The sequence below is a fragment of the Barbus barbus genome (genome assembly GCF_936440315.1).
Source record: "Barbus barbus genome assembly, chromosome: 11".
Taxonomy (NCBI): Eukaryota; Metazoa; Chordata; class Actinopteri; order Cypriniformes; family Cyprinidae; genus Barbus; species Barbus barbus.
In genome coordinates this window covers 32320302-32341743 of record NC_136739.1, presented here as the reverse complement: position 1 = coordinate 32341743, position 21442 = coordinate 32320302, and the positions used below count along the sequence as shown (strand labels likewise).

General features: G+C 33.6%; 1 protein-coding gene across 1 annotated transcript; it reads right to left on the bottom strand.

The window, feature by feature from the left end:
* Positions 1-814: 814 nt before the first annotated feature.
* glra2 (glycine receptor, alpha 2) lies at positions 815-19643 on the bottom strand (the record flags this gene model as incomplete). Its single annotated transcript, XM_079429231.1, has 9 exons — positions 815-1093; positions 4315-4464; positions 6242-6456; positions 6667-6804; positions 8263-8345; positions 10867-11090; positions 14891-14958; positions 18316-18440; positions 19576-19643. 9 exons carry the CDS (start codon positions 19641-19643, stop codon positions 815-817), a joined length of 1350 nt encoding a protein of 449 aa, XP_079285357.1.
* Positions 19644-21442: the final 1799 nt, after the last annotated feature.

Below are 21442 nucleotides of genomic sequence, written 5' to 3'. Positions count from 1 at the left end.
CCAAAGAAACTTCGAAAAGTAGAACAAAGCAATTAATTCATGATTTAAATGGGGAGCCAAAGATCTAATACATAACATTAGGTTTTAATTTACTTCAATAAACAATGTTTTCAAATGTAGTTTTACATTTAATGTAATGTTTTTAAATTCTATATAATGAATTGTAATATTACATTTATATATTAAATGTAGAAATGTTTATATATATTATACACACACACACATCTATATATATATATATATATATATATATATATATATATATATAATTTTAAAATATATAAACATATGTAAATATAAAAAAATAAGATATTTTTTTTATATTTTAAATTTGTGTGTGTGTGTGTATATATATAAGTGTGGGTATGTAAATTAAAAATAAATATATTTTTAATATATTACATTAAAATGTATATTTGAAAAAACAAATGAATATGGTATTTTGAAAGTATTGTTAAAATTTAATTGTAATGCTTCAAATATACATTTTTATTTAATTATAGAACATTTTATTACATTATATTTACTGACTTTTAATATAGCATTTTAATAATATGCAATAGTTCCATTGATTTGTGGGTGAAATATAACCTGGACATCAATGTGTTCAGTGAGATTCATCCTCATAAATCCACAATATTGTGTTTGTGCAGAAAACATGTGCTGCTGTGATTATAGAAAGAGGAGAAGAGTGACTGAGTTCATAAAAACGATCCAAAAGACAATCGTATAAAACCGTGTCTTTCGTACGAAACCGTCCGTAAAAAGCTGGTCAGATGTTCAAATGCTGTGGATGCGGTTGTTTCCGTGTGCGTCAGGCTTTGGTGGTGCTCTCGTGCCGGATGATCTTGTAGGTGATCCAGTAGAAGACGTTGAAGATGAGGAAGGCCAGAGGGAAGGCGGCGCGTGAGACGGTGTCGATCCTCTTCGCTCGGTCCACAAACTTCTTACGGTTCACGTCTGTGTCCTTCAGGACGGCCGGTGGTGCAGGATTGGCGTTCGTCTGCGTGTTTTTGACCGTCGTCCCGTCCTTCCCGCAGGACGTGGTGTTATATCCGGAGAAATGCAGACGGCCGTCCTGTAATTCCTCCTCCTGTGTGTTCACAAACACAGAGAAACAGGTTCCTACTCGGTTTGGAAAAGTATGGAATTTAAGTTAATTCCAGGTCTGGACGTGTATTTCTAAAATTATCTCTTACTAAGTATTTTTTCTTGTTTTCTAGCACAAATATCTAAACGTTCTTGAATCAGGATGCATTTACTTCACAGGTAAGATTTTAAGTCTTGTTTTATAAAAAAAAAAAAAATCTAAATTGTGTCACTTTTTGCTTAAAACGAGCAAAAATATCTGCCAATGGGGTGAGAAAAATGTGTCCCGCAGCACAAAAGCAGTCATCAGTAACACAGGAATATTTATAGCAATAGCCAACAATACATTGTTTGGGTCACAATTATACATTTCTCTTTTATGCCAAAAATCATTAGGATATTAAGATCATGTTCCATGAAGATATTTAGTACATTTCCTACCGTAAATATATCAAAACTTCATTTTTGATTAGTAATATGCATTGCTAAGAACTTCATTTGAACAACTTTAAAGGAGATTTTCTCAATATTTAGATTTTTTTGCTCCCTCAGATTCCAGATTTTCTAATAGTTGTATCTCAGACAAATATTGTCCTATCCTAACAAACCATACATCAATGGGAAGATTATTTATTCAGCTTCAGATGATGAAAAATTGCCCCTTATGATTGGTTTTGTGGCCCATGGTCACAAATATTCTTGTTTAGCCTTTGAATTAAAATGACTTTTCTTACCCCATTGGCAGAAAGTTTTGCTCATTTTAAGCAAAAACTAACAAAACTTTAATCTTTTAAAATCTCTTAAAATCTTCAGTCATTTTTCCTGTCAAGTAAATGCATTACGTTTAGATATTTGTGCTAGAAAACAAGACAAAAATACTAAGAAGTTCCTATGTTTGCAGTGTGGAATCACTTGTCAGTATTTGTGGTGTTTTTGTCAGTATTTGTGGTGTTTTTGTCTGTATTTGTGGTGTTTTTGTCAGTATTTGTGGTGTTTTTGTCAGTATTTGTGGTGTTTTTGTCTGTATTTGTGGTGTTTTTGTCAGTATTTGTGGTGTTTTTGTCAGTATTTGTGGTGTTTTTGTCAGTATTTGTGGTGTTTTTGTCAGTATTTGTGGTGTTTTTGTCAGTATTTGTGGTGTTTTTGTCTGTATTTGTGGTGTTTTTGTCAGTATTTGTGGTGTTTTTGTCAGTATTTGTGGTGTTTTTGTCTGTATTTGTGGTGTTTTTGTCAGTATTTGTGTCAGTATTTGTGGTGTTTTTGTCTGTATTTGTGGTGTTTTTGTCAGTATTTGTGGTGTTTTTGTCAGTATTTGTGGTGTTTTGTCAGTATTTGTGGTGTTTTTGTCTGTATTTGTGGTGTTTTTGTCAGTATTTGTGTCAGTATTTGTGGTGTTTTTGTCTGTATTTGTGGTGTTTTTGTCAGTATTTGTGGTGTTTTTGTCAGTATTTGTGGTGTTTTTGTCAGTATTTGTGGTGTTTTTGTCTGTATTTGTGGTGTTTTTGTCAGTATTTGTGGTGTTTTTGTCAGTATTTGTGGTGTTTTTGTCTGTATTTGTGGTGTTTTTGTCAGTATTTGTGGTGTAACTGCTGCCTCAGACATAATTATATCTGGTGATTTAAAATGTGTTTATACCCTGTACGTCAGATTTGTGAATATCTGTGTGATTTTGTTTTATGTAACATTATTCAATACTCTGCTATCTGTATTTGCTAAGTAGGTTTTAGTCGGTTCATTCACTCAGAACACCATGCTTGTCCGTTGCATCTGTGTTGAGGTCTGTGAATCTACGCTCTGGTCTCAGGTCTTTATAGCAGCTTCTCCTAATAATAATACATTATTCTGAAACACAGCGCTCAAGTTCAAGAAGTTCAGTGTCTTGTGTTTCTAACAGTCAGAGCACTATCAGTGTGAACCCATAGTTATGTTAGTATAGCAGGCAGGTTTGTTTATGCTCTGATAAATACGTGAATGGGACGCATGTTTACTCTGTGCTCCATCATCACACTCTTTCTCCGCAGGGCAGATGATTTTCATTCCATTAGCGCTGCGTTTCATCAGCCTGCAGCTCGTCTTCATCTTCGTCTCAGGTGTCGAGGCTTTTGAAGCTTCAGGTGCAAAGGTTTTAGTCTAAAATTAATGGAGCGATAATCCTACAGACTTTTCTGTGTTTCATATTTGAGTTTGATTTGATGCGGACGCTTTACAATACGGTTTGCATTTGCAAGCATGTACTAACTACACTGCAAAACTGATTTTGATAAAAATGATCATATTCACTCATTTAATTTTTTTAATTGTAATGTTTTGGTGTTTTGTTTTGTAATTTTAGATATTATTATTAAGTATATTTATATATTTTTATTTCTAAATGCAATATATTTATCAAATGAAAGATTATCCACTTTCATTTGAAATTTGTATATATATATACACACACACACACACACAGAAATAAAACCAAAATGTATTTTAAAATAAATGCATTTAAATAACAATGAAAGTGGATGGTGATTTTTATACTATATTGACAAAATCAAAACTTAAACCTAATTATTGGGGAAAAAATGTATCTAATAATTAAAAATCTGTCATCGTTTACTCCAAACTTTATTTCTTCTCTGGAACACAAAGATGTTAATCAAAATGTCACAATAAATCTTTTTTATTATAATTAACTTTTTATTTTATAAATGTATTTGTATATATAAATATATTTAAAAATAAACAAATTTAAATAACATGAATGTGGATATTTTTTATTTTATAAATACATTTATTACATCAAAATGTTATGTTATTTAAATTTATTTATTTTAAAATATTTTAATTTTTAAATGTGATTTCTAAATATATTTATAAAATGTAAAAAATAGTAGTATAATAGTATTGATGACAGATTTTTAATTATTGCATGATATATTCCTTTAATGTTATTTTGTCTCATTTGGAGATTAATTTCAGCCTAAAATATGATCAGTTCTTTCAGAAGTTAGTGAATAACTGCGGAGTAAACAGACTGAAGATGAGCGTTTGAGATGTTGCAGTAAACAGAGAGGGTTATTAAGCTGTTGATTGAGTGATTTATAATTGACTCTGGTGTTAATTTCTGCTGGTGGGGATGATAAAGCGAGGCTAATGCTGTTTTTGTGGGATTCATTCTCCGGCCTTCAAACTAAAGATGTGAAGCCCCGATCATACATGCGTCTGTCAGTGTTTAAGCACCTTTTGATTTCGTCTTTGTCTTCGTTTGAGCCGCAGAAACTCCTTCTGCTGTCTGGAGACGAAGTTGACTCCGGCGTATTCCAGCAGAGCGGCGAAGACGAACAGCAAACACACCGCCATCCAGACGTCTATAGCCTTCACATAAGAAACCTGCAGCACACACGACACCGAAGCAGACGAGGAACACAGTATATACTTGTTTACTTCCTATAAAATATGAATGCACTTTATAAATCATCTTTTTTAACTCTCTCTGTATATATTGTTTAATTTACTAAAGGTACTAAAACGTTTATGTATAAAGAGTTTTAATGTATTTAAGAGTTTATATATTAACTGCTGATGATCATTTCTGTGTTTCTGCTGTGATTGTAGCAGACAGAATGAGTCCGATGTGAGAGAGAAAGCCTTCATTAGAAGCTCCTGCAGGATTATGGGATTATTCTCCGTCTAGTAATGAGCGCTTTGATTTCCAAATAATGCTGATTATCAGATTAACATAATGACACATGCGTGGTTTGAGGGTGAAACCAGTTAAAGCTATATAACATCCAGTTTAAAGTCATATTTTTGTGACTGTTATAAGGTACTGAAACCCTGTTCAGTCAGAAAATCAGCGATTAGAGCCGAAGGTAATTTGCATTATGGGTTATGAAACAAAAAAGCGAATCGCCCTGATAATTGTGTTCTCAGCTTCTGCTGTTTTCAGTCGGGACTCTTTCCATTTCATATTCATGTTCCCTTTCATGCGTAACGCTTCCTCTGCGTCTCTCATTTACAACAATGCACTAATTATCAGTCTGAAACTCATTATATTAGATTACAAAATAAAATCTCTAAAAATAAGATGATTTATACTTTAGTAACTTCTTGATACTGTAGTCCTATTATAAGGGAACAGAATCAAGAAATCACTGAAGCATGAATCTGTTTTTTCATTTATAGTTTATTTTTATCAAATTAATTTTTTTCTTTCTTTAATTTAGCAAATATGTAAAATAAATAAATTTCATTGCTAAAATAATTAGAAATAATTCATTGGAAAATGAATAAATATTTTTGAAAAATAATTTGAATTTGATAAATTAATAATCTGTAAAATAAACAGATTTGTGCTTTAGTAACTGGTTCTCACAAATAAAAAAAGTTAAAACATGAATAAAAAGGACAAACTGCAATTAAATTTCGATTTTTTAAAATATATTTACTCAATTATAAATAATTGCAAAATAAAAAAACTATGTACTTGATTAAAAATAAATCTAAACAGATTTATAATAGTTAAAATATGAATACAAACGACATAAACTGCAATGACATTTTGAATTATTTTACGTTTACTAAATTAGAAATAATAAAAAAATGAACTAGATTAAAAAATAAATCAGCAAAATAAAGAGATTTATGGTTCTCTAACTTATTGATTCTGTCATAATATAATAGTTTTCACAATTAAATAAATACTTAAAATTAATTAAATTAACATAATTAACATCAAAATATATATTTCTCTTTGCAGAGAAATTTAAAATATTTAATTTTTGTTTAGTTCAAAAAATATTAAATGAAACTTAATAGAAACTATGTAGACATTTCTTTAAACCTAATAAAAATAAACACATTCTTGTATGTCATGAATTGAAATAAAGCTTAAAAATATTAAATAATAAATGAAAAACTTAAAAATCTAAAATTTAAAAATTTCACCTTGGCAAGAACTGAAATAAGTTTATTGAAGTACTAAAATAAAAATAAATAAATAGATATTTAAAGAAACTCTTTAAAAACTAATAAAAATGGTAAAACCAAAATTACTCAATTTAAAGTGAAAAAAATAAATAAAAACATTTACAAAACTATAATAATATATCAATGATATTAAAATAAGTAAATCAGTTCTGCCGTTCTGTGACCTTTGACCTCTGACCTTGGGCAGCGAGGCTCGTGAGCCGGAGCTCTGTGTGGTCATGGTGAGGACGGTGGTGATGCCGAGCGCGACCCGCGCCGGAGCCGCGTCCATGTGGATCCAGAAGGACACCCAGGAGAGGATGACGATGAGGAGGCTGGGGATGTACATCTGGATCAGGTAATATCCCATCTGCCTCTCCAGCAGGAACTTCACCTCGATGCACGTGAACTTCCCTGAACACACACACACACACACACATCCACCTCTACAGCTTCACAGAGTGTGATGTGAAAGAGCACAACAGACACTATATCTGCAATCAGTAAAATGAGTAAGAAACGAGTCCTGATGGATTGAGCAGATATGATGCAGGACGGTATGATTGAATGATGGGGTTGTTATGATGATTGTTGATGGGTTATGAGTGTGTGTGATGCTCTGACCTGTGTTATAGTGTTTGGTGCAGTAGCCCAGCTCCTTCTCGTCTCTGATGATAAACTGTGGTAACGTCAGACCATCGGCGACCTGAACCGGACCTTTATCAAGCCACTCGAAGATCAGGTCGTTCATCGTGTAGCCGACTGCAGAAAACATGAGCGGAAACTGCTTTTATAAACATTTAAAATAAGAAATAAAAAAACACTTTCAGTTATACCTTAATCAAATAGTCATTTAGTTTAAGGTGAAGAAGTAAGATTAATAAAACTGAAAATAACTAAAGAAAAACTGAAAAAATAAAACTAAACAAACTGACAAAAATACACAACAAAATGACTAAAACTAAAATTAAAATGAAAACAACAAATATAAAAATAAAAGCTAATTCAAAATATTAATACATTTTATAAAACTAAAAATAACTAAAGAACTGAAAATAGCAAAACTAAATCTGAAATAAAAAAAACTATTCAGACGTAAAAAAAATTAATACATAAATACAATCGACGAAAGTGACTAAAACTTTCAAATTAAAATGAAAGTGGGAATAAAAAAAATCTTATTAATAAAATTGTATTAATAAATATAATAAAACTAGAATTAAATAAACTACTGAGAAACTTCAACTAGAATAAAAAAAATAAATGAAAAAAATCTAAATATTACCAAATATCATAAAAGTATAAAATCTATAAATATCATAAAAAAATTAATTCAAAACATTAATAAATATAATAAATTAAAACTAACTAAACTACTGAAAATAAAAAACTGAAATAGAAAAAAACAACTATGTAGACATGATAAAAAACACACTAATAAAACTGACAAAAATGCACAATAAAATGACTACAATTTTAACTAAAATAAAAATAAAAATGGCAAATATAAGAAACCAATTCAAAATAGTAATAAAACAAAAAATAACTAAACTAAAAAACGATATAGACATGTTTAAAAAAACAACAAGCACAACAAAATGTTTAAAACTAACTAAAATTATAATGAAAACAAAATAAAAGTAAAACTGGTCAAAAATATGAACAAATCTTGTTAAACTAAAAATAACAAAAAACTGAATAAAACTAATATAAACTGACAAAAACACAAAAAATTACTGAAACGTTATCTAAAATTAAAGTTAAAACAAAAATAAAAATAGTAACAAATATGGTAAAACTAAAAATTAAAAATTAAATGAGTAATATAAACAATACAGACATTAATAAAACCGACGAAAAAGCACAAAAAAAGTCTAAAACTATCTGAAATTATAATGAAAACTGAAAAAATAAAAGTAAAACTAATCAGAAATATGAACAAATATCGTAAAACTAAAAATAATTAAACTGAAGTAAAAAATTCTAAAACAATATAGGCATTAATAAAACTAGCCCTAAAAATATAAAAATAAAACTTCTTAAAAATATGAACAAATATGGTAAAACTAAAAATAATGAAACAAAAATTGAAACAAGAATTAATATAAACAATATAACCATTGATAAAACGGACAAAAACACAACAAAATGTCTGAAACATTAAGTCAAATTCTAAAGAGAAGTGAAGTAAAAAGAGAAGCTGATGCATGAAGTACACACAGCTCTCCAGCTGCATGGTGCAGGTCTGTACATCCATCGGGAAGTTCTTCAGATCCATCGGACAGGACAATATTAACGTCAACCTACAGACACGTGACAAACACACAGGTAATAGTTATCTGACACTATAATATCAGACCTGATTCATGCGGCTGCAGGGTTTAATGTTAGATGAGTTTGTCTGAGAAACACCTGCAAACTCAGTCCTCGAGCGGATCTGAAGCCATGAGGGCTTCACTTATGCATGAAGTCAGAGCTGATGGCTCGTGGTTTATAGAAACAGCATTTATGAAAACTAGGACATTGTCATATCAGCTCATTTTCAAAATAAACGTGGATTTACAGTAAGAGCTGTTCAGGGCTCGTCTTCACTCGAATCAAAAGTCACTAGTGAATAGAAAAGCTTAGATTTACACACAATGTGAGCACTAGTCAAATATTTCTGTTTTGCATTCTGTTCTAATTCAATGCCATTTGAGAACTACACCTGGTGATCATGTTCTTCAGCATGACTTCAGATGCTCAGAGCATCTATAAATAAAGCGCCTTATAATTTATGATTCATTTTATGCTATAACTTTTCATAACACTCAAGTTAGATTATAAATGAAACAATGCCATTTTTTAACATGTCAGTGTTATTTTTGTATTATTTATAATTATTAATATTTTTATTTACCTTTTGTTTTTTATATGTTTGGTTTTAAATTTAAATTGTTAGTTTTTTCTTATATTTTTTATTTAGCTTTCATTTGTTTTATTTCTAGTTGTAATAATGTTATTACCTCAACTTCATCTTTTATTTGTTTTCATTTATTTTTTATATTTTACTTTCAGTGCTTTTGTCATTTTTATTAGTTTTTTTATATGTTCTTAATTTATTTTTATTTTAGTCATTTTATTACTTACATTTCAATTTAAAATGTTTTATTTGATTATACTTCAATTTTATGTTACTTGCGATGGCAACAGTTCTAATTTTTTCATGTAATATTAATATTTTCTTTTATTTCAGCTTTATTTGGATAGTTTCCGACTCAGACTCTTGTCACACGGGCCTGTATGTTGAGCGTTTGGCTCTTTGAAGGCTGGAGATGACTGTAAACGAGCGCCGATCATCAGGCTCTTGAGCTTCAGGGAGGCCAGAGCTTTAATTGATCATAACTTCAGTCGTTCTCGAGTGTTTTTGCTGCTGGCAGAACGAGTGAATCACTGAACGCCTCTTAAAATCTGACAAAATCCACCGGAGAAAAACACAACAGAGACGAAGAAGGAAAAACCTGTAATTCATGAATAATATCTTCATATCCGATCAGCACAGAAGAGTGAACAGCTTTATTATCAGATTAATTCTGTGATGTTTTCCGCTCTTAATTGGTTTGTTTTAGTATTTTTACACTTGTTTTATTTCAGTCAGTTGTCAAGGCAACATTTCTATTTTTGTCTAGGTTTTTAATCTTATATTTTTATTTCAGTTTAAATTTTAATTTAGTCATTTTGTTGTATGCTTTTAAAACCTATTTAGCTTTTATTTTTATTTTAGTACTTAAACTTATTTTGTTTCAGTTAGTTGCTAAAGCAACATTTCTTATTTTAAGTTTTTAATTTTAATTTTTTTATTTCAGCTTTCATTTTAATTTTGCGCTTTTATCATTTTATAAATTTTTTATTTCAGTTTCAGTAATTTTCGTACTTCAACTTAAAATGTTATATTTTAATGAATAATAATTAATAATGTTCAAAATATGAAAATCTGCTCCAGATTAACCTTGAAGTAATGAAGAATACCTGAGATATGAAAGTCAGAAATATACAGTAGTCAACTTTTGAAGTGGATCAAAACCTTTCATCAAAGTTTTCCTAAAACATAAAACCAAAATGTGTTCTTGTCTTAGGACAACTTTGATGAAAGGTTTTGATCCACTTCAAAAGTTGACTAGTGTATATATAGATATAGATATATCCATCAGGTCTTTATGGCTCATATAGTCTGATATAGTGAGAATATGGAGGAAAAAACAGCTCAGTTTTTATTCAGAGACTCAGTCTGAACAAAAATATGAATTTGCTGCAGATGCTGATATTTCTATTCTGAAATTCAACAGTTTAGATACTGATTTAGATACAGATACTGACATAACATGATCTAAATATCAGTGGTCGCTCTATATCTCCAATAATGCATTATGTCTCAGTAAGATGAGAGTGAAATGATCCAAACATATAATGCAATGCTGATCGAGAGATGAAGAAATAAGCGCTCCTCAGAAGATGTGAGATGAAGATCATTCCTCCGCTGAGGAACAGAGAAAGTAAAGCTTCTGGAAACAAACGCTCCTCAAAAGATCCTGATGATCAGATTTGAGACTAAAAGATGATTGATGGAGAATCAAGTAAAGCTGAGCTGCTTCAGTCCAGTAAGAGTTCATCTGGAGATATGACTGCAGTTATTCTGACCTTTACTTGATCAAAATCAGCAAAGATTTGACAGCAGAAAGACACATGAAGCATTTCTATAATTACACTAAAAGAGCTTTTACTGGCTAAAACACTCTAAATGATCAATCGGAGACAGAAGGAGTGTGTTAATCATCATATTCTTACCTGATGCTGTACAGAACGGTTCCGTCCTTGAAGATCCTCAGGAGCTTGTTCTCCGTCGTGACGTCGTGGAAGTTTGCTCCTTTCTCGTTGGCGAAGAACAGGTCAGGTTTCCAGATGGAGTCCAGCATGGATGGGTCCAGATCCAGAGAGGAGTCGGGATACTCGCTGTAGGCCAGCCGAGGGTCGTTCCACTTCTGCCGGAGGAAGATGTTCACTCTGTAGTCCTGAGACACAAATACAGCCACGGACGTTTGAATGATCATTTGTGACCCGTTCTGGCAAAATGAGTCACAATCAGCACATTTTCAAAAATGAGTTATTTTTTATTTTTTACATTCTCCATTAAAAGACCTTCAAAATGATATACGTGACCCTGGAGCACAAAACCAGTCATAAGGATCAATTTTTCGAAATTGAGGTGTATCCATCATCTGAAAGCTGAATAAATAATCTTTCCATTGATGTATGGTTTGTTAGGATAGGACAATCTGGAATCCGAGGGTGTAAAAAAATCGAAATATTGAGAAAATCTCCTTTAAAGTTGTTCAAATGAAGTTCTTAGCAATGCATATTACTAATCAAAAATGAAGTTTTGATATATTTACGATAGGAAATTACCTAAATATCTTCATGGAACATGATCTTTACTTAATATCCTAATGATTTTTGGCATAAAAGAAAAATGGATAATTTTGGCCCATATTGTTGGCTATTGCTACAAATATACCTGTGCTGCTTATGACTGCTTTTGTGCTGCAGGGTCACATCTGATTTGATGGAATCGGATGAGAAATGACTGCGCTACACCTGTTTGAAGTCGACGAAGTCAGCAAAGTCACCTCTGAGAAAAATCAAGTTGAAGTTTTCTAAAGGTTCCAAAGCAAAATAGCATTGTTTCCTCCACTTCCTTTCTTAATATTAATTACTGTATTAATAATCAGTATAGCCATTTTTTATTTTATCTTTGTTATTAGGAAGTTCAGCCTGCCACAGGACTTACTGAAACAGTTCTACTCTGCCATCATTGAATCCATCCTCTGCACCTCAATAACTGTCTGGTTCAGCTCAGCTACCAAATCTGAACTCAGAAGACTACGGAGGGTAGTCCGGACTGCTGAGCGAATCAATGGTACAACCCTCCCCACTCTCCAAGAACTGTACTTATCCAGAGTGAGCAAAAGGGCTGGTAAAATCACTCTGGACCCCTCACATCCAGCACACTCCCTCTTTGAACTGTTACCGTCTGGTCGACGCTACAGAGCTCTGAGCACCAGAACGACCAGACACAGGAACAGTTTCTTCCCTCAGGCAATCCATCTCATGAACACTTGACACTAACCGTGGAACACACAACTCTATTATGCGTTATTTATTCACCACACATACTTATTTTTTCATTTCAAATTTGCACATATCATACCTGTACATACATAATTGTATATGTTTTGTACATTGCCTATTTGTATATTTTTCTTTTATGGTGGCAGTACTTTTAGAAAAAGGTGCTTCTCAGAAAACATACATTAAAGATAATTTTATATGTTTAATTACTATTTGGAGCATTGGGATCGCTAGATGAGGGCTTATTAAAAGATGAATATGAGACAAAACTACAGAATGTTACATTTTATTATTAGCCGTTTCAACACATAGATGTTTTACCAGCTAAGAAGTTCAGCACTTTTAGAGATTCATCCCTCTATCTGATGTGAGCAGAAGTATTGGAGCAGTTGCCTCACAGGTCTTTCTAAGTGATCAGCTGTGTCCTGTTGCATTAATTCTTCAGATATTAAAAGCAGGGAATGTGTCGTATCAGTTATATCCATTACTTCTGTATTCTGAATCTTGCATTCGATGATGACACACAAACCAGGATGAAGATGAGGGAGCTGACTTTAAGAGAAAAGCAAGCAATTTGGATGCTAAAAGAAAAGAGGAAGTCAGTTAGAGCTCTAGCAAAAACAAAGGGCATGGAGAAATCAAGAGTTTGGAAACCACCAGCAACCAACAACGACCTGATCGGCTGAGAAAACAACAGTAGCTGATGACAGACAAATCATAAAAGCTGTGAAAATGAATCCTAAAAGACGTGTCTGTAAAATCAGCAACAACTTCCAGAAAGCTGTCTCTGGAACAGGACCTCTCAACTTTACTGATGACTTAATGTATGATGACAGCAGCAGAATGAATTTGGAAGGGAACAAAACCATCTTGCCTACCAATATTCAAGAAAATGCCACCAGATTCATTGGGAAGTGTCTTAGATTGCATCAGGACAATGACCCAAAACACCCTGCCAGTTCAGTCAAGGAGTTTATAAGAGCAAAGAAATGGAAAGTCTTAGATTGCCCAAGTCAATCTCCAGATTTAAATCTGATTGAAGATGAATTTCTCCAGCTGGAGAGGAGAGTAAAGGCAGAAACTCCCCAAAACAAGCAACAATTGGAATCGGCTGCATTAAAGGCTGGGAAAAGTATTTCAAAGGATGAGAGCAAGAGTCTGGTGATGTCTATGGGTCACAGACTCACTGCTGTGATTGTGTGCAAGGGATCTGCAACTAAATAATAGCTTTTAATCTTTTATATCTGCCTTATGTTCAACTGTCCCAATACTTATGCTCACATCAATGAGTGGGATGAACTCTAAAAGTACTGTTCTTTTTATTTGGTAAAACATGTATGAGTTGAAACGGCTAATAATAAAATGTGACATTCTGTAGTTTTGTCTGATATTAATTTTTAATCATATTTGCAAATGTCTTGACTCCACAGCCAACAGAGCAATTTTGTCTTTACTGTTCCAATACTTATGGAGGGCACTGTATATACACATACATACATAGATATAAAAATAAATAAAATACATTTATACAATTCATATTTTATACATGAAAAATAAAAACATGTTTTTTCTATTTTAAATATATTTTATACATGTCTATATAAATCTATATATTCTAGTTATTAGAATTATGACACAAAAGTAAATTATCCAGATGCATTATATTATTTTTGTATTGAAGAAATCATTATTTTAAAAAGTAATAAAATATATAAAATCAGAAATTAGGAACGGGAAGTGGTGTGTGACCCATACTCGGAATTTGTGCTCTGCATTTAACCCATTCAAGTGTGCACTCAGTAGTGAACATACACCCGGAGCAGTGAACACACACACACCGTGAACACACACCCGGAGCAGTGAACACACACACACCGTGAACACACACCCGGAGCAGTGGGCATTTATGCTGTGGCGCCCGGGGAGCAGTTGGGGGTTCGGTGTCTTGCTCAAGGGCACCTCAGTCGTGGTATTGAGGGTGGAGAGAGCGCTGAACATTCACTCCCCCCACCTACAATCCCTGCCGGCCCGAGACTCAAACCCACGATACCCCGGTTACAAGTCCGACTCTACCGTGGTTTACATTAGTGATTTTTGCATATGATTTAACTTCATTTTAATGTCGTTTTGTCCGAAATTATTAAGCTCTTGTCATAGTTTGTATTCTCTGTACAGTTCATTAGTGGCCTTGTATGACTGGCTGCTTAAAAATGATCATCAAAAACATGTAAACAAAATTAGCATTTGATCAAAGCAGCGTCTCTGGTGTTCGTGTTTAATATCCACTGGAGATGCGTTGGGATTTCAGTAATATTCCTTGGGAAAGAAGAATGAGAGCTGACTCCAGATCTGGGACTTGTTTACGCCTGAAGCGTCTGGAAATCTCCAAACATGACTCGAATCAATCTGAATTCAGGCCCGCTGGCCGATCCAGAGCTTCATTCTCCTTCTGAATTATTAAAACTAAAGCGGTTTGATGCCAGTGCGAGTAGAGCGAGGAGCATTGAGGGAATGAAACGTGAAATCTCGTTTACTAATTTCCAAATATAGGTGGGATTTTATTCATGTGATTGATTGGAAAGTGTTGATTAGAGATGATTTGCAACAGGAACAAATAGTAATGGATAACATTCCTGTCAGTTCATCTTTTTAGCAAAGTAAAGACGTAACCGCAAACTCTCACCATAGTGGTTTCTGTCACGGAGCCGAAGCTGTTGATGAATATATTGCACGTGACGTTCACAGGAGGACCTGCAGACAACAAATAAGAATAACATGATGTTAGACACCAAAGAATTCAGTAACTTAACATGTTAATCCAACATTCACCATTCAGATGACATGTAGTATCATTCAAAGCTTTGGGGTTGGTAAGATTTAGTCTCTTCTGCTCAGAAAAGCTGCATTTATTTGATTAAAAATATAGTAAACAAATGTAAATAATATTATAATCTAAAACAGCTGTTTTCTGTGTGAATATGTGTTAAACTGTAATTTATTTCTGTGATCTGCAGCTGTATTTTCAGCATCATTACTCCAGTCTTCAGTGTCACATGATCTTCAGAAATCATAATAATATACTGATTTACTGCTCAACAAACATTTCTGATTATTATCAATGTTGAACACAGTTGTGCTGCACAATATTTTTGTCGAAACTGTGATACATTTTATTTTTCAGGATTCACAGATGAATAGAAAGTTCAAAAGAACAGCATTTATTTGAAATAGAAATATTTTGTAACATTATAAATGTCTTCACTGCAGTGTTATTTTAGTATTATTTATATACTACCATAGAGTAATATATTGTGAATATATCGCTCAGCGCCACGCAGCATGGTTTTTTGAGCAGATTGTAGCCTGTCATGCATGTTGAAAATCGTGAAAGGAGTTTATTAAGGTTCTCTAGGTGCAGCTTTCTAAAAATAATCCATTAGATGCGCCTCGGAGGTATTTTGAACCTCGTGAATGTTTTCTAACAAGATTGTGTTTTAATCACTCCTGGGCACAAACACACATCCACGCCAAACTGAGCTGAAGAGATGAGCTGAATCAAAGCTGGCGCTCGTCTGCTGTAGAGCGAAGGAGAAACAGACAGCTTCAGCGTTAATAGTGTCCTTCAGATACCGCTCAGAAACAAATAAAGGAAGAGACTGTTAAGCAGACGAATCTCTCTGCTCTGTGTTCATTAGTCTGTCCTTTGCTTTGACAGACACATTCACTTCCAAAATACACTAAAGTTCCTCTTATAGAAACCTTCTCAATATTGCATGAGCAGATGACTTTATTTGGAATATAGGAATATATTGAGAAGATGTACCAGTGTATAAATGAAATAAAAAATGTTGCCAGCTGAAAATAAAATGAATTGTTTTTTTTTTGTTTTGTTTTTACATTCAGTTAACATTTATTTTATTTCAGGTGATGAAATTTTACATTCTCAATTACGTGTCTCTGGCATATTTCACCTAAAAATCAACAAAGAAATAATTAATTATATTTTGCATAAAGAAAATTAACCCTATTTTTGCAATGTGAAATTAATGTCATCAATTATGCACATTACATCTTAAATTCTTACTGCCGTAATTGAGAACAAAAAACAACAGAAATAATAAATAATATTGTGCAAAAATTTAATTTTACATATGTTAAGATTTGCATTGTGACATTTAGTTTATCATTTGCATTGCTAACATGAGTTATTTCACTGTGAACTATCATGAACAATGAATTGCATTTGACTCCTAAAAAGATTAATAACTGCTACACAAATATTTTGCTCAATGTTAACTTATGCATTAACTAATTAGTTACTGAATTATATTCTTAAGACAATTTAGGTATTTAGATAATTTATACATGAATAATTTACATTTACGCATTTAGCAGACGCTTTTATCCAAAGCGACTTTTTTACATTTTATCAGCTCTTGCTTTCCCTGGGACTCGAACCCATGATCTTGTCGTTGCTAGCACCATGCTCTACTATTTGAGATCCAGGAAACTTCTCTCTTTTTTTTCTTTTGATATTAGGGTGAGATGTGAGCGATGTGTGCGTGAGATGTAAGTGTGAAGCTGAAGGTTGACTGAACATGTTTCAATGAGCCGTGTTCCCCAAAGCACTAGAAGATAACTGACTGAGTATGTTTGTGTTCCAGGTCATTAATCAGACGCTCGTCCCGAGGAACGGCCAGCACCCGCCGTACAGACGCTCTCTGTGCAAAGTCAGGTCAAGGGCAAACGCTTACAGGACAACAGGTCTGGAAGCAACTTTTTAGTGTTGTTAACTTATATGATGCTGTTGATTCAATGAGTTCATTTGATCCAATTAATTATGGAAAAAATGTGCATGTTAAAACGCATTCAATGCACCGTCCAGGGCTGCGTTTCCCAAAAGAATCGTAAGCTGATCATAGCTCCATTGGATTTAATGGGTATACGATGTACTTAAGCTTACAATGCTTTTGGAAACGCAGCCCAGACGTCTTCCTCATCCTATTGACCCAGTTGCTGATGAACATGATGCAGGACGACTGTGTGATGAAGCCTATTAGAATACAGTTATGTGAGCCTAAAATTCAAGATATGAGTGCAAAAATATCACACTATATGGGTTTTTGTCACAGCAAACTGTTGAGCTCCTCTAATGAATCCACGTATTTGAACGAATCGAGTGAGCCAATGATTGAGTGAATCCTTCATAAGGCCAGTCGCTTGTCTCGGCTGTGTCCGAAAACTGTAAAATGCTGCCTTCAGAGAACACATTTCAAGGTAGGAAGGCATGAAGGTGTATCCGAATCCAATGTCAGCTTCACATCTGAGACTTCTTCATATGATCAATTTTTGAAGGCAGCATAGACGTATCCTGCCTTACAAGTCATTGCCTGATCAGATGTGGCCCTCACTGAACGAATCAAGTGAGCCAATGATTCAGTGATTCGTTCATAAAGACAGTTGCTTGCTTTGTTTGAACGAATCAGTCAAATGTATGATTGAATGACTCGCTCATTAAGGCCACCTACTGGCCAGTTTTAGTTTCATATTTAGATTATAATTTTTTTTTTTTTTTTTAATCACTCTATTTAAATATTCAATTTTTTAAAAAGCCATTAATGTCCATTTAAAACCCATTAACCGCATAGCATTATTTATGCAGTTCTAATTGCACTGTAATTGCACCTAAATTCCACAGCTTCTGAAAACAATATTTACATTTGTAATGTAGCTGTAAATGAAGCAATGTTATGGCTACATTATAGCCTTAAAGGTTTATATGTAATAACTTCTATGTTGAATCGAAATATTTCTTTTGAAGCTATGTTTTGTAGAATCTATTCAATGCTTTTCTCATTTAACACAATAATGACATTAAATCTTTTGAGGGGTAATTTCTCAACCCTAATTTATGTGTGATTAATTTGTGACTGATTTGATTAATTAATTAATAGGTACATCATGTTATTATTTCAATTAAGAATTTTAATCGCTCGGCAGCCTTGTTTGTAAAAATAAATTGATAAAGCATTATCATTATGATAAAGCAGCATCAGAATGTTTTGACTGATTGTAATTGCATGCATAAGAACTGAAGCGGTTGCATGCCTTTAAAGTTGGGTCTAATCCGTGCGTCGTAACCTGAAGTTCTGCCCATCAGTTTGTCCAGGAAATCAGAGGGAGATGAAGATTCACGTCCCGATATTCTCTCGTACTCTGTTCCTGCCGTTATCCTGAGACACAATAAACATCACAAACCATTCACTTATTTTGGAAACTTACTCTTAGGCCCGGTTTCACAGACAGGGTTTAGTTTAAGAAAACGATACATGTGTGCATCTCGAGACAGAACAATGGAACTGACGTATTTTAAGATATGTCTGAGCAAGATATTTTCAGTTGAGACAGCTCAAACATGCATTTTAGTCTGGGACTAACCTTAAACCATGTCTGTGAAACCAGGGATTAATGTTTTTTATGGTTATCATTTTTATAGCCATAAACTAATGTTCCCAGAATGTTATCACAACTGTTTTTGGTAATGTTATAAAATAAGAATGCTGCTTATAAAAATAACATCACTAGAATAGAATAAAGTAGAATTAAATTTATTCATCTCTCTTTTTTAATTTTATATCAGGGCACTTGAGGCTCTGTGTACAGAATGAACTGCAGCAGCTGAGCGGGGCTAGTTGTCACACTTTTACTCCACTGAATATCATGCAGGTTGTTTTTATTTTTGAATTTCTGTATATATGAGCTATAAACAAGTTTTCTTACATGTCTACCTTTGTTGATCAGAAAATGAGATGCAGTTCATTTAACACAAACTGACCCTCATTACGGGGCATGTTGTCACACTATTGACACAAATAAAAGAAACAGCAAAAATGTCATATAATTAATGAAATATGTGACAGTTTCAATTCATTACCTACGTTGTAGTGATTTTGTCTTCATGTAGGCTGTCAATGAGGTTTTATTTATTAACTAACATACGTTACACAGATATGACACTGGATGATACAGAATGCACACAAATATTATAATTCAAATGTGTTTTGAAGTAGATATTTGAAATCAACAGAGCAATGCTATTTGTGTACTTCTGACTAAAACCCTCAGTTACTGAGATATTGAGCTTGTGACGACGAAGCCCGGTTTCCTCTACCTAGAGAATCACAAAAATAGAATGCTTTGATCTGCACGAATTTGAATTGACGTTCTGATATTAATCCGAGCATTCTTTAATAGTCATGGCAACGCGCGACAGGATCCGCGTACTGAGACGCTCCTTATTCCTAATAGTGAGCTGTTTAGAAGCTTAAACAGTTGTTGCTTTCACAGCTGAAGAAGAGAAGCACGTACCTGAAGTTGTGCATTTCTATCAAGAATGCGAGTAAAGTTGTGAGGAGTTTTACAGAAGGGCGAGTCATTCCTCTGGCTTCACTCGCGCTCCCTCATGGGCTCAGAGACGCGTCCTGAACGAGCTCCAGTCGCGTTTTCTTCCGAGCTAAAACACAGCTGAAGGATTCCGCAGGTAAAGCCACTTCAGCCCAGAATCTCATGGTTCGTCTGTGTGAAAGAAACGACACCGACACGCCGCGGAACCGCTGTTGCGCGCCCCCAGAGCGTCTAAAGCCATTCTGCGCTCGAATCAGACGCAGCGGGAACGGAACGCGCGATTAGAGATGACAGATGCAGTCCTGTGTGTCGTTAAATGATGTGTTTTCAGAGTGAGACGCGTCCGTCAGCGCTGGAGAAGCTCTTCTGATGCCGGGTTCAGCACTTGGGCAGCTCCGCGCCTCTCTCTGCGCATGCGCAACAAACCAGAAGTGGAATCTTAATCTGAAATGTTGATTAGTGAGTTTTTAAGAATTAACCACCGAATTAAGTCTCGGTTAAATTAAGGCTTGTACCCTCCGCCCCTGAAGTAACTCAAAACAATAAGCTTGTTTTTAAAGTATGTAGGTGTATTCTTCTAGAAATAAAATTTCGACATTACCAAAAATGTTACATTATATCAAAATCAATCCGCGTTTGCAGACGCGGTAACCATAGCAACCGAGCGATTTCTGTTTTGGATCAGAGGTGGCATCAAAATACACATATTTTATTTAATTTGTTATATTATTTAAACATCACAAATACATCACAAACATATTATTTTGTGTAAAACGTCTTTTCAGGCCGTCATAAGACATTTGAGTTGCGCCAAACGAATCTCCACCGATTCCACCCAGATAATTAATGGCTTAATAATTAATTAAAGTCTATGCCTTTTAAAATTATTGAATAATTTGCGCAATAATTTAAATCACAAAAACATCCTCAAGCTTTTACACATAAAATTAATAAAAAAAAAATATTATATACTCAAGGGTTATTAGGTATAGAGATAGCCTAGTGTATTTTTAATTAGTTTTTACATTTTATTTTTTAATTTAAAGTTTGTGTAATTGTGTTGTGTTTTTGTCATTTTCATATTTTTTATAAAAAAGTTTGAGTTTTTTATATTTTATTTTATTTTGTATTTTTTATAATATTAGTTTTAGTTTTAGTTAATAACCCTGACTATATTCTCCTGCCGCCCTATACAGAGAATAAGCCATTTGAATGGGATGGATGGATGCATTCTCGATTTTCTGTTGGTTTACCATCTTCAGGTTAAGTCATTAGCCATTGTTTAAAAAACATATATATTGTGGACAAGCTCTTTTGGTAATTGTTTTTCTTTTCTAAAATATGTATCAAACTGAAAAGGAAATAAACAATAGGCTCAGCAGCTCACACCTCCAGGGAATGTATCAGGAACCCAGGTTGCCTTGGAAACAGATTCACTTGCAGATGCTAAAAGGTTGAGCTTGTTGCTTTAGTGCCGGAGGAGAGTGACAGACGGGTCATGTCTGTGTGACTGACAGCATCAATCACATTATCTAGAGCCCCGGACAGCTTTAGCAAAGTCTTTTCTTCTGTTTTGTCTCAATTCTTTTCTAGGAGCTGAGACCATATGTGTAGATACTTATTCCATCTAGTTTTTCTATTATGATTCTAACATGAGAGTCTATGGCAGCCTGTTGAACTAGGTAGTAAAAAATATTAAATCTGGCACTAAGACAATTTCAATTGATACTTTTGCTGACCGTGAAGCTTCTAGCACCACCAGCAATTGTCTTTTCTGCCTGCATGTATTTATCCAACTTTGACTATTTTGAATATTAATAAAATTGGCTTT